Source organism: Apis laboriosa, unplaced genomic scaffold, assembly GCF_014066325.1.
Source record: "Apis laboriosa isolate Shangri-la unplaced genomic scaffold, ASM1406632v1 scaffold34_cov151, whole genome shotgun sequence".
Classification (NCBI taxonomy): domain Eukaryota; kingdom Metazoa; phylum Arthropoda; class Insecta; order Hymenoptera; family Apidae; genus Apis; species Apis laboriosa.
The window spans coordinates 7886670-7902617 of NW_025222928.1; the positions used below are offsets into that span (position 1 = coordinate 7886670).

The window sequence follows — 15948 nt, forward strand, 5'->3', positions numbered from 1 at the left end:
AATAAACATATAGATTATAAAATCTTGTATTTTAATGCAATTATTATAATAATACTTACCTAAACATTAAATAAAAATTAATTATTAATTATTTTATTCATTCAATTTAATTTGAAATGTTAATATATCATATTAAAAATAAAGATTTTATAAAAATTCTATAGCTAAAATATATTTATACAGTTTTATATATATATATATATATATATATATATATAGTGTTATATATTGTTATATCTAAATATGATTACAAATTTTTGTATGTTTTCATAAATTATTTATAACTTATAATATTGTTAACATAATATTGTTTTATAATTATTTTTAATAATATTATCATTAAATTAATATAAATTTCATATATCATAGAGTGATTGTAAATACATATAATATATATATTGCACATATACGCATGCGCGTTCATACACGTTATTGAATATAATATATATACTTTTATATATACTTTTAAAATATATATGTTTATATTATATCTGTTATAAAAATTAAATCTAATTATATTTCTAATAGCTTAAATTAGATACATATTTATAATTAATAATAATATATAACAATGTTTAAAATATATTGATAATATTAATAAATATTTAAACATTTTCTTATAATTATTTTAATATTTAATTTTTTAATTGTAATTAAATGCAATAATAAATTTTATTTTAATAATATTATATAAAAATTAAAAACGAAATAAATATTATTCAATATATTTATTAAAGTATTAAACACATTATTGAATTATAAATATATATGAAATATGAAATAATAAATTGTTCTAGCACATTATCAATAAAAAAAATTTATGTTAAGTGTAACAATAATTTATTTGAAATATTATACATATTTGAAATATTATATAGTATATTTATAATCTATAATAATACTTATATGATAATAAAAATTTACTTGAATCTATAAAATACAATGACATTCTTTTATGTTGAAACATGTACTATATATATAACATTAAATAAATTAATACATTACTTTCGATTTCAGAATAATTGCTAATTTTTATATAATTAGTACTAATACAAATATATAAAATGAACATATTCTATATTATAAGAAAGCAGTAAAAAGTAGTAAAAAATAATATTCTATGTCATAAACAAATAAAGATAACACATATATATACTTTTATATAAATGTATATAAATGTATATAAATGTTGATATTTTAAGTTTAATAATGCTTTAAGAATCAAATATTTTATACATATGCACATATACTTAGAAACAGGTTTGGAGAATACCAGAAACATATTCATATATTTTTTTAAAAGTTTATTTATCCTAAGAGATATACAAAACAAACATTTCTTTTGTAACTGTTATAATTCCCCTATAATAACACAGAAAATTCTGCCATAATTTTCAATATCTGTTTTATTAATTATCTCCATCAAATGGATATTTTTGTATCAGTACAATTCATTTTAACCAGCTATGTTAAAATTATGCACATCTGCAAATCAGTATTAAAATATTACAATTTCATATTTTACAGTATTCGTCCTCTAGCTCCCTCTAGAACAGGTTCTTATATAATCACATAATTATCCATTATATGACAATGTGCCAGGGGAGATGAAAAGCTTTTATGTCAAAAAGTAGTACTGCTGAGCCAAATCAAGGTGCAAGTCAGTCTGACTGTAAAGAAGCCTCTTGTATATTCATTTTGCATACCAATCTTGGCCACGAAATTTATATTTGCATTATTTAGCCTGTTTTTTTTTTTTTTGGTATGCTTTTTACACAGTTGACTCTAATCTCAATGATTAAGTTCTGTACATACTAGGATCTAGGAATGTTAATATTACAAGAAACCACAATAATTTATTATAATACAGCCTGCTGTACACCAGATGACTCGAGGCAATACAAGACACGCCTTATTTCTTACTTTCTTAAATGATGAACGGAATCACACGATTCTGAAAGGATTTTTAACGTATTTATTTTATTGGAAAATGAATATGAGAGGGAGAATGACGATGGTAAGGGCAGGGACTACTTCAATTTGTTAAAACTCAAAATTCTATTTTAGTTTGTCTTTAACGACTGTCATTAATTTCGATAAGAACAAAAATTCATTATTTCATATGATTATAAAAAAATTGAAATTATATGACTAAGATAACATAAAAGCAAAGTTTTTCATCAATTATATAAAATAAATTGAATTATTTTTATGCTCCACTTTCTTGCGAATAGAAGTTATTCACACTTTATATCTTTTACAATAGTACTTTACAATACCACTGCTCCATGGCTGGGTTATCGTCCCAATTTTGATTTCATAAAGTTGTGAATTAGATATTTTGTTTCGATTTCAATTACTTATAAGCTATAAGGCTCAATCTCATGGTTTAGAATACATTGTTTGTTGAAACTATCACATATTGACGCAGATGTAGAATCGAAGTTGCATAAAATATATACTTATCCTAATACTTACAACTATACGACACATAGTTAAATCAATTACATTCATACAAAGCAGCCCCATGCCCCACCTGCGACATATTTGATTTAAAGAAATCTTCTGTACAAGGATATACAATAAGTCTTCTTACACTGGCAGCGAATGAACTGAACTGATAAAATCGAACTGTTTTCGCCATGAACGAATGATACCGCCCAACTATGGAGCCGCCGTATCCTTATAACTAAGTCAATTTTTAACATAGTTTGGACACAATGTCAACAATGATTGAGCCCCTGCGCCTTCCACCTGATAGAAAGTGGGCACCATATCTTTTCATTCTGCTATCCTACGCCATTTTACATGTTACTATCAATATGTTAAAATACAAATATCATTCATACGATCTTCTCTCACATCTGTCATACATACAATTTTAAAATAATTATTATAATCGCGGGTATTTAATTATTATTGTAAATAATCAGGGACTGGTGATTAGTTATTTGTTTTCCTAGTGGTGTAAGTACGCTCACGCTAAGATCAATGGTACGTACAGTAGGTGAGGTATGCTTTCAGGATCAAGGACACGGGGTGATAGATGAAATTTTGTCGTGCATCCGCTATTCATCATCTTCTTTATACTCTTCTTCACTGTCACTTTTTACAGTATTTGCTGGAACTCCTACTACAGGTGCACCATCTTTCATTTTCTTTTTGTACGCAGTCATTTCCTAAATACAACATATTTATAAATAAATGTTTTAAAATAAATATTTTCAAATGAATAATTTGAAAATATATTATTAATAAAAAAATAAATCAAATATATTATATATACTCTTTCATATCGAGCCTTATCCTTTTCCGCCATAGCCTCATATTTAGATTTGGTTTCAGGATCTGCATCTGACCACTTTTTACCAAGTTCCTTAGCAATATCACCTACACCAAATTCAGGATTTAGCATTTTTACTTTTCCACGTTCATCATTACAGAACCAGAAAAATGCAGATCTATAAGATAAAATATAGTATGATTTTTTAAATTACATTTTTAAATATATTTATTTATTAAATTACATTTTTAAAAATAATTAAAAATAATTAAATATATATATACAAAAAAATATATTACATATATTTAATTTATATAATATTATTAAGAAAAAGAAATTATATTTAAATATTTACTTACAGTGATCTTTTAGGAGCATTATGATCTTTGATGTGTTTGCGCTTTTTGCCTCTGCCTTTACTTTCTCCTTTTGGTGGTGTATAATTTTGCATCTCTGCATCATATCTTTTTTTATCTTTTTCTGCCATTTCATGAAAACGTTTCTTTTCTTTATCTGACATAGTCTATAAACATATAGTAGATATTTAATTATAAATATATGTTATAAATATAAAAATATTTTCTTTTGATTTCAAAATATATATATATAAAGTAATTATATTTATAGCAGTATAAATATTGATCTATAAATCTATTCATTCAATATTTTGAAAATTGTAAATACATCATATATTATATATATATGTAATAATATATAATATCATAATTAACTTTATATATAAAAAACATTAATAAAATATGACATATATACTAAATTTTTTAAATATGATCTTTTTTTTTATTTATATTTATCATAAATTATTATTTAAAAAATATTTAATAAAAATTATCAAATAAAATTCTTTTTTCATTATATTATTATAATTATATATGATATATTATAATCAGATATAATTAGAAAATTATATTATATATTTTTAAATTTTACAATTGATATAATCATTTTAATAAAATAATAAAAGTGTATATCTTTAATTTTGATATATACCATCTGGTCTGTAGTTTAAAAGAATGAAGTACAGAAAGTACTACTCTCTTTTCAAAAGGTAGAATAATTAGATGTTATAAAAATACCTGTTCAAAATGACTTTTCATATTTGTGGAATTTATGAATAAAAAATACGTTTCTTTTTTTACTATAAATTTTGCAATATATATCTATACATGCGTTTTTATAAATTTTTATCAACAATTAGTTAATAATCATAATTATTATGAAAAATTATTTTTAAATAAAATAAATCAATTCGAATCAATATATTTTAATATTTTTAATCATTTTTAAATTTTTAAAAAATTTAATAAAAATTAATAATTTTATTATTTATTTATTATTGAATAATTTTATTATTTGTTTATTATTGAATAATTATTAATAAAAATTTATATTAAATTTTAATGTATTATTATTATTACTATTTTTATTTATAAAAAGAAAAATATCGAACAAAGAATTTGGAAGACTAAAGAACATACATGTGAATAACACACTATTAGCTTTTTGACATAATGTTTGTTATATATAAGAGACAAAATCTAAGAAACAACGAGTTGTAAACCGGTCTTAGTTTTAATCTTACTCATGATAAAATCATAGGTATATGATTAACCGTTAATCCGAATGTTCTTGATCAGATCATGTCAAAACTAGTTTTCTAACTAGAATTTAGGTAAGATTCACGCATGTATTGAACGCAAGTTTTATAATCATATATAATATTCTATAAAAATTATATTTTAGTACTATATATCGATTAAATAAGAATTCTATTTATTAAAATAAACATTCAAGTTCATCATTGCATTTTTATAAAAAAAACTAGCATTTAATTTTATTCTTATATAAAATATTTTCCTCTTCTCTTTTTTCTCATTAATTAAAATATTTTTCAATAATTGTAAATAATTTCGTTTTTCAAATATACAAAATCTTGTATTCGAAATGATTCTGTTAAAAGTTTGTCTTATACTATATGAAAAGATACGGATAAGTTATCTTCAAAGAAATCAACGCATAATAACTCCAGATGAGGTCAGTTAACTGTAAATTACTACTTAAATTAGTTACACTTTTACTCCGGCGAACAACACCAGAAACTATTATTATTTCCTGAAACATGTTTAACAAACTAATTATAATAAAAATTACTTATATTTTAAACGACTATGCAAAGAATTATCTTATCAGAAATATATATTTTAATTTAATTGAAATTTTTTAAAATCTCATTTTTTTTGTTTAAGATTACATCTTTACAATCTATAATCTATCATTAATTTTTTTTAACATTATGATTATTTATTTATAATGATAATGTTATGTATATATGTAATGTTATTATAATGATAATTATTAAAAATATATATTATTAAATATAAATATAATATAATATAAATTATTAAAAATATATATTAAAAATATTTGAGATTAAAAAAAAGAAAAAAATTAATAAATAATTGAAAAATAAGTTAAGAATTACTGTGACTAATTTGATATCTTTAATTAATTAATATTTAATTAATATTTAATGTAATTAAATATTCATACTTTAAAAGTTGATAAAAATCAATTAATCGGATAATTCTTCAATTAAATTAAACAGCAAATTATAAAAAAATATAATATTCCTTACCTTCCACCTCATTGCACACTTTTTAGAAAATTCCCGAAAGACAATCTTTTCCTCGGGGTGTTTCTTTTTATGTTCCTGTCGACACGTTTGTACGAAGAACGCATATGCAGTCATCCGTCCCCTTGGCTTTGAATCTTTTCCTCTCGGCATATTGTCTCGCTGTTGTAAACTCTGAGCGTTATTTTGCTGAAGATTATTTTGCTGCGATAACTGTTGTATCTGGTGCTGTAATGAAATAATCAAAGGATATAATTATTAAACATTTACAATGTAACAATCAATGTCCCTTGTTTAAAAGATATTTTCTAAAAACAAGAAAAAAAAAGGAATAAAAAAAAGAGGAACATTTACTTATGTTTTACATTGAATGTAAAACGAAAAGATTAAAAAATTTTTTTTCTTTGTTTTTTTTTCTTTCTTTTGCAAAAATATTAATTCATCATTGTAAAAGTGATATATTAATTCAAAATGTTATATTTTAAAGTTTTATATATTTCCATAATTTTCTTTCTTTTTATTTTTTATTTTATATTTTAATATAATTATATATATTATAATTTTTAATTATTTTTAACTTCACATATATATACATATATGTATATATATAAATTGTTAAATTCCTAAATAGAGATTAAAAGTCATTTGTAAAATCGTATTTTCGAGGAAATGTATTTTTTAAAATATCGAATAATTAGTTCGTACAAAGGCGCATCTACATATATGATTTATGTTAGTTTAACCCATTACTATTGTAACGTGCACTATATTATCAATGATTACTCTATTTCTAATATTTGAATTCTGAAAGATAAAATAATTTATTTCTAGTCAAATTTCTTCTCTGTATATAAAGCATATTGCTTCGTATAGACTAAAATAATACTAGGCGCATAATATATTGCGTGCAGCTACGTTATAATTCTAGAAGCTAGGTAGTTAAGATTCTATTCTAAAAAAATAAAATCCTTTCGTATAAGTTTATAATTTATCAAATTGTTCTAGATAAATCTTAGATACAAATTTATTATAAATATTATATTACTAATACACATCTGTTACTTTTTTTTTATCAAAAATAATATTTACTACATTTTATATATAGATAGCAAATATTTATCAAAACAATATTTTGTTCAAAGTTAATATTTTAAATTATTCACATATCATATAATTATATGATAAGAATATATTTATTATAGATATGTTTTCAGTAAATAATTAAACAATTATTATCAAACTAAACAAAATAGAAGTATACTATTATTAACAACACTATGTTATTATTTCAAAATTATTTTAAACTGCGATTTTTAATTCTAAATAAATTTAAACTGCGATTTTTAATTCTAAATAAAAAAAAATTTAACATTAAATATAAGAACTTGTAACATTCTCATTTTATATATTTAAATAGAATTCTTTAAAAATATATTTGATGTAACATATTTATTGAAAAAAAAATAAAATCTTTTTCTTTTTTAAAATATTTTAAAACTACACAATTTGTACTTATAAATAACTTATAATACTAACAATAACTTATAAATAATATAATTTTATATAATAAATAATATAAAAAATTTTTCTAAAAAGTGTGTATAAATATATTATTAATAATTATGAAAAATAATTATTGTGATAAGTTACATAAATCTCATTCAAATTCATACAAAATAAAAATAAATAATTAAAAACAAAAAAAAGAATAAATAAATGAAAATAATTTATATATGTACAATTTAATAATATTTTATAATAATATTATAAAATAATATTTTATTTTATTAATTTTATTTTATTAATTAACTTTATCACATGATATGAAGATGTACTAAGTCAATAATTGTAATATTAATTGTAATTAAAAAAAGATAATTTATAATTCAGCAGCTAATATGTAGTAAAAAATAAAGAGAACGTATCATGAAAAAATTTTCGAAACGAATGAAAGAGTATAAAAAAGTTAAAATTTGCGAACATTGTTAATATTCGTAATGAACATTGATGTATAAACTTCATTAAATGAGATCGTGTTTTCGGCATCAACTAAAATTACTTTTAGATTGCATGTTACTATATATATATTTAACAAACATTTACCCGTACGGTCAAATAGAAATTGATACCTATCCCATCTGTTTAATATTAGAGTTTAGTTCAATCATCGAATCTAATTGATATAAATTATAGAAAAAAATACTTCAGATGATTTGAATATAAACAGAAATAAACAAAATATATCGAAATATTAAAATTGTAATGAAAAAGTTTATTTTCGATATCTTGAAATTTTTTATTTCTATATCTTTAAAATAGGACATTTTTATTTTTTTTACATTATTATTTATTATTTTATTTTATCTATTATCTATTATTTATTTTAAAATCTTTTTCTTATTTTAATTTTAATTTCAATCAATAGTTAAAAATAATTTATCTTTATGTATTTATTTACATTTCTTTATTTTAATTTCTTAATTTTAATGGTTAAAGAAATTTATGTATATATATATATATATACACATAAATTTTTAATTTTATATATTTTCTATATTCATAAATAAAGAAAATCACATAAAATATCAAATAAAAGAAACCAAAAAAAACTAAGTAAAATTAATTAACAACTAACTAAAAAATAATTAAATTTTTTTTATTTATAAAATACTATTTACTTAATAATTTACTTAATAATAAAAATTCATTTTTAATTTAAATCACTGAAACATTTTTTCAGTTTAAAATTATGTGATTAATTAGTATTTTAAATAATTTTTTATTGTGTAAATTATATCTGCAATAGTCAATCAATAAACTATTAATCAGAATCAATATAATATCTTCGAATCGACGAAATAAGTACTCGAATATATTAAAGAAAAAGAAAAGATCAGAGAATATATATAATTTTCATAAGAATTTTAATAAAAAAATAAAAAAAATTAATTTTAGAAATATTCTAAAAAATTTTAAAGTGCAGTTTTAATTTTTTTTGGAATATAAAATTAAAATTAACTATTCTAAAAATATCTAAGAAATTAAAATATAACATTTATTCGAATAGTTTTATATAAAATAAAATGTTCTTTTTATATAAAATAAATGTTTAACATAATTCAGCAACTAATATGTAGTAAATTATTTTTTATTTTATTTTTTAGTGATAATATAACGATATAAAAATTCAGTTAAAGAATAAATTTTCATTTAAAATAAATAAGAAATATGAAAATTAATCACAATTTATCAAATAATATAAATATATAATTTCTCTCATTGATATTAATTTAATTTGATTTAAAATTCAAAAATTTATATTACTTTTTTTATTTTAATTAAAATATATTAATATATATCAACAATTAATTTTAATTGAATATTTTAAAAATAGAAATTTAAAAAACTATATTCATAAATAATTTTAAAAATTAGAAATATCTTTTTATCTTTAAATAAATGCTAGTATCGTTTCTAATTATATTGATATATTCTATTTAATCACATTTTACTTTACACTTTATACAAAAATTTTTGGTTTTTAAATCAAATTGGAATTCGAACTAAAATTTTTATTATAATTCTTATTATAATTCATATTAAAACATATAATTAATATTTTTTTAAATATTTTATATATAATATAAAATTGATCCGTTATTCTCCAATATCAAAATACATATATATTCAGTATAACCTATAAAATGTTAACTCTTGAAATTTCTGCAGAATTCAACGAAATGAATTATGAAAAATTCTTAGATTATAAATTTAAAAAAAATTTCAAAATTTCTAAAACTCCAATAATATTTATAAAATATATATTTTAACTATATTTTTTTAAATTCTTATCAAAATAAATAATATTTTAATATCTTAATAAAATTAGTATTGTAAGAAATAAAATATTTCTCAAAAATATTTCTCAAAAATATCCATTTGTTTGAACATATGCATATTTCAATTTTGATTCGAAAAGAAAAATAAAAGAGATTTTCTTTAATAATGATATTTAACATTTTGTTCCGAAGAAAAAATTTATTTCTTCCGTTTACTTCTATATCGCAATAATCTTAAATTTTCGGACAACTTTCTGACTTTCTCTTCGCTTGATAGATACAGACACTTTAATCTTAACTTTCATTCGAGCTCCGCTTTTAATTTTGCTCCAAATACGTTTTCATGCTTCACAATATTGATTACTTTTTATTGGAATATTGAAAAACCTGAAAATTTTTGAAGCAAGATATTCTTAACAATATTTCTTCAATATTAAGATTAATAAAATAATTCATATAATAAATTTTAATATGGTTTTTCTTCTAGGTTTTATAAATAAAATGTTCAAATAGAACATTGACAATATATTAATATATTATAAATTTACCTTGAATATAATAATAAAAATCTGATTCTAATGCATCGCATACATATTTAATAAAATAATATCAATTACTTATTAATATTTTCACAAATTTCAATTTATTATAAGACTATGTTTTCTTTTTATGTGATAACATATATATTGACATCTATTTCTACTCTTGTACAATAGTTCTATGGCTAAAAAGGTGTACACAAAGAAAAGTTACGATTCGAAACAATCTAATGTTTTTCTTTTTTTTTTGCTTTAATTTTTAAATAATTTATAAACTAACTAATCATTAATTTTGCGATTAAAAGATACGCAATATAAATATTAAATTGTACTAAACACACGTATTTTATCTTTGATTAGATTAGAACATAAAGTGAAAATTATTAAAATTGGTAGAGATAATGATTGAACGAATCATAGAATATCGAGTAAAAATAACTAAAAATGATCGAAAAATTAAAAAAAAATATATTGTGTATTTACAATAACATATAAGATAAACAATAATGTTTTTTATTTTACATAATTATATATTAAAATATTAATTTAAGTAAATAAAACAAGTAAATAAAACTATTTCAAAATTCTAAGATATATAAATCCAATTTCAAATTTGTTAAGATTGAAATAAATCTTAAATTGTCAAAGAAGAATTGTGATATCAAATATCCTTCATTTTTTCTTTAAATCTTAAAATATTTATATAAAAAATATATTTAAATAATTGCAATAAAATTCAATAAAACAGAAATTTAAAAAAAATAATATACATCAAATAAATTCTAACTTCAAAATTATTCAAAAGTAGAATTATTTTTTCTTTTTCTTATATTTTCAAATAAAAAGAAATATAGAAAAGATTAAAAAAAATATATTTTCGTTTATGAAAAATTTAAATTGTTTAATTTTTAATAAAAGAAGTAAATATTCATTTAAAATTCCTTTTTTCCGTTATAAATATATATAAATAAATAAAACGAATTGAAATATGAACTTTAAATATGAATGCAAAAAATCAATTCGAATAGAAATATATCGAAAATATATAATTCGAAAATACGATTCGAAAATTCGAAAATATTATTCGAAATTATTTGCTTATTAATAACAAATATACGAATAAAAAGAAAATCATAGAAAAAGTTTCGCAATCTGAAAAATAAGATTTTTGAAATTTGGTGTTAATCAAATCAACTAATTAAAAAATGGTATCTCTGCATTAAAAAGATATAGTTATGAATTAAAATTTTTTTTCTTTTTAACTATCGATAACAAATATTAATAAAAAAATATCAAATATTGAATTTTCATTCTTCTGAAAAGAAAAACAAAAATTTTTCGTTTTTCATCGACATGTATTAATAAAAAAATATTATTTTATAAAAAAATAATCGATTATATTTAATAAAAAAAACTGAATAAAATGAAGAAAAGATTATTTAAAAATTTCGAAGTTCCTCTACAAATTTAGAATATAAAATGATTTGAAAACAATAATTAATTAGAATTTCTATTTCCAATCATGAATGTCTAAAATATTTCAATCAAAGGAATCGAAAAAAGAAGGAAACCGGCATGGCAAGAGCCGCTACGAACGTACGTACGAAGAAGGCCGCACGAAACCCGGAATCAATAGCGGACAACGGTCGGTGGGGCAAGAGACGCGAGTCAGGATGAAACGCAGACGATAGTACGAAAGTAAGCACGATAGAAACGGTTATTAAGACTTTTTGAACACAAATCGAATCAAGTATTAATGATTAACTTAATTATCATTCTCTTCTAAGTATAGATCTAAAACTAACATCTTTGTGTCAAAGTAATGATGTATTAGAATTTAATAAAGCTACAAAAAAATTGAAATTTATAAAAATAAATATTTGGTAATAATAGTTACCAAATACTTATTTTTATAAATTTCAATTAAATATTATTAAGTGCATCATTTTCACTTTTCTGATTATTAATAATTTAAAAATAAATTAAATAATTTTATTATTCTTTGCATTATTCTTCACAATTTTTTTTTCTTAATAACAATAACAAAGTAAATAACTCGATAACATAGTTAAAAGCATAATGATTCAAAACATTATTTGAGTCAAAGTATGACTACAATGATGATCACATAAACTATTATAGCCGAACAAAGAATAACAAGACTTCAAAATTCTTAGAATTATATTAAAGCATGTCTTTATGAAAATATTACTTATACTTAAGGAGAAATTGAAGTTCAGTCACGTGTTATCACAATTACTGTAATTATACTCGCTATTTCACTTCTTTCTTTTCAATTAAAAAAAAAAATAAAATACTGATGCTTGCCCAACTAGTCGAAATTGATTAATCAATTTCCCAAAATAAATAAAAAGATAGTAAAATTAAAACTTACTATAATTAATTAACCTATATATATCGTATGTTAAGATAAAATTCCAGAAAAATTCCAAAATTTTATATATTTTAAATACTTAAATTGCTAATATTTTAATTATTAATATTTTTCATTTTATCTACCAAAGAAAAAAAATAATCGAAGAACGAAATACAACAAAGATGCAACGTTATAAAAGAAACCACAACATATTTTAATAAGTTAGAATCATAGATATTAAACCTATTGGTTAAAAAGCAATGCAAGAGATTTGATAGGAATCAGGCGTTTTTCTTTCAGGTGCATAAAAGAATCCCGCGCAAATAGAAATAAGCGAAAAATATATATAAATATATATAATACATAGGATAATAAATTAAGAATATAAAATTGAAAAGCAGGCAATAATGAGAAAAAAAGGAAGCATAAAGGGGGTCGATCGTGGTCGCAACATACCGGGGACATAACGGGGGGCGTGGACGTTTGTGTGGTAATGGGCGAGAGGTGCTGCTGCTGTTGTTGGCCCTGCAATTGCTGATGCAGGTTGTTCTGTCCGGCGTCCATAACTCCACCTGGGTACCACCACTGTACGCCAGGCGGTGGTGCGGAAGGTGTACCAGGTACACCTCCGCCTGTTCCGGGCCCCGTTCCTAATCTATAATCATAGCCTCCCCTCATGCAGGAGCCAACCGGCGTAGATGTCGAGACGGGATTCGACTGTGTGCCCGTGGTGGCTGGGTTCTGAAAGCTGGAGGCCATCTTGTAGGAGAAAAGCTGCTGGGTAGCCGCAGCGGTACTCCTAACGATATCCTGATGATGCTGTTGCTGTGCTTGCTGCTGTTGCGTTAATTGCTGCTGTTGTTGATTCATCAGATGTTGATGTAAATTTTGTTGTTGTTGCTGTTGCTGCTGTTGTTGCTGTTGTTGTTCGGCTGATACAGTGTTTAAACCCGAAGGCCACCAGGCGGTACCACCGGAGGCATCCTCGCGGCTTCCTGGGCTCGCTGTGCCCCAGCCACCGGCAACGCGGTGGTGTTCCGACATATCGTACACGCGGATGCTCTGTCTGTCACTTCGGCCTCGTTTACCAAGCGGTACCACCAACAAGGAAAAGAAGGATGCACGAAGAAATTACACGACACGCACTCACGCACCACACATACGCTCCTCTGTCTCCCTCATACAGAACATGCACACATACGCACGCGAACGCTGCGCGCGCGCGCACGCACTCGCTCGCTTGCTCTTACGAGAAGGTGTCCACAGACATACACATACGTACACGCACCCTCACATTCGTATGGAGTCCTGTTTGTGACCGTCGTGTATCGCGACACGCACCGCACGCGCTACCGTGCTCTCACTGTCACACCACGTTTCTCTTGTCCAGCCGGCGCACTACACGATCACTACTAGTACTCCTGGTAGCACAGGCGGCTTCATACACGCTTTTTCCACGATGTATAGAGGAGGTCCTCGTGAATACGTACGTTATACTTGGGATGCGGTCTACTCGACGCTACGCTCAACCGTTCGTTAGCTCCGTGAGTAGGTATGGCGGGTAGAGGAGGAGAGCGGGCGGGTGGGTAGGGGAGGGCGCTCTCTCTCCCCTTCTAGCTCTTTCTTTTTCCCTCTGTCTCCCCACCATCGACAGATACAGTGCGTCTATCCGTCTCTCTTTTTCTCCCTCTTTCTCTGTCTCTGCTCTCCGTTCTCTTTCTCTTTTCTTCCCTCCCCTAAATACTCATGGAACCTTTCATTCGAGAGACACAATGTTTCTTTTCGTAGACACCGATAAGTGTTAAGTATAAATATATATCATCATTCATTTATGACTACACTATCATTTCCGTTACGTAAAAAATATGTATATTGCCCTTTTCTTCCTTGAAAACGTGACGTCTCTTCTTTACTTGCTCATACACACGGTGCTAATTACGCTCTATGCGACACCACGCTCGCGTAGAGACGCAATGCTTCTTTTACGTGTATATACACACCGACGCTAGCAATTGCACAGTGGTAGTAGAACGCGTAATAGCTTTTTCACATGGAGAAGCTTACGCGCGGATTGCTTCTCTCGCCACCGACTCTACACGCGATGCCGCACACACAGAGGGCGAACCTGGCGAGGACGGGCTGGATGGACGCTTGTATATTCTCTCTTTCTCTTTCTCCAATCTACTCCCCTTCCACTCCGATCCGAAGTCTCACTCACTACTTGTCTGTTTGTCTCTTTCTCCACATTTCTCTATCTTTTTTCCACGCGCACGAGCTTAGCCTTCCTTCCAGCGGACGCCGGCGAACTCATGCAGTGTTGCCAAGCCACGCTTTCACCCGCCCGCTCACAAAGGAAAACCCGAGTACACCGACCAATCGAACTACATTTCAACCATGGTGGGGATGGCGGGAGTCTACCACTACTGACATCAAGGCAACGTCGCTTTCTCTCTTCCGTTCGTAGAGAATTCGAGAGCCATGGCTCGTAGTCCCCGGTAAGGTAGAGGGGCAAACGACTGCAAACCCTTCTCTACCCTTGAAACTCGAGGTCAACTTTTAGGCAGAGAAAGAGAGCGAAAGGGAGAGGAAGACACACCAACTCTGACTTGTCGCCGTGCGCTCTTTCTTCTCGCGCCTTTTTTTACCCTTCTTAGTTTCGTTACACTGCTACGGTCACTGGAATTTGCTCCACATTGGTACTTCCTGCTTTTCGCGCACCCTTTTTCCTGCGTGTCAAGTCGGCTTTACCGACCGAAGAATTCTTCCTTCATGTCACTTCTCAGTCGATATAGAAGGACTTTTAAAAATTTGAATAAAAACAAGATGTAAAAAAATCTTTTATAATTCTCTTTAACTGAATAAAATTACTTTGTTTGTATACATCTCATTTAGAAGCATGAAATGTTTATATTAAATGTATAAATGTAATAACGAATCATTATGAAAGCATTATTAATTAATAAATACATTTCAACTTAAACATTTCTTCTCTTAATTTTATTTTTTTCTAAAATTTATTGAAAAAATTTAAATATCTTATTAATTTATGATATCTTATTAATAATTAGAATTTAAATATACTTTTTCAATTGACTTCTTAAAATAAAATATAGTAAATAATTCTAACGATAAATCATATTTTTATAAAACGTAATAATAATAAATATAATAGTAAATAAATTTTTCAACGTAAATTCTTCATTATTTAAATTTCCTCATTACTTTAAATGTTATTTTGAAAAGTATGGTTACAATGTAAA

At 24.5% G+C, this 15948-nt stretch overlaps 1 protein-coding gene across 1 annotated transcript; it reads right to left on the reverse strand.

Moving 5' to 3' along the window:
- Nucleotides 1-1289: 1289 nt before the first annotated feature.
- Nucleotides 1290-15498, reverse strand: LOC122714915 (high mobility group protein DSP1-like). Its single transcript, XM_043936696.1, has 5 exons — nt 13145-15498; nt 5937-6161; nt 3643-3806; nt 3287-3461; nt 1290-3179 (listed from the first exon to the last, which is right to left on the reverse strand). Exons 1-5 carry the CDS (start codon nt 13730-13732, stop codon nt 3069-3071), a joined length of 1263 nt encoding a protein of 420 aa, XP_043792631.1. The 5' UTR covers nt 13733-15498; the 3' UTR covers nt 1290-3068.
- Nucleotides 15499-15948: the final 450 nt, after the last annotated feature.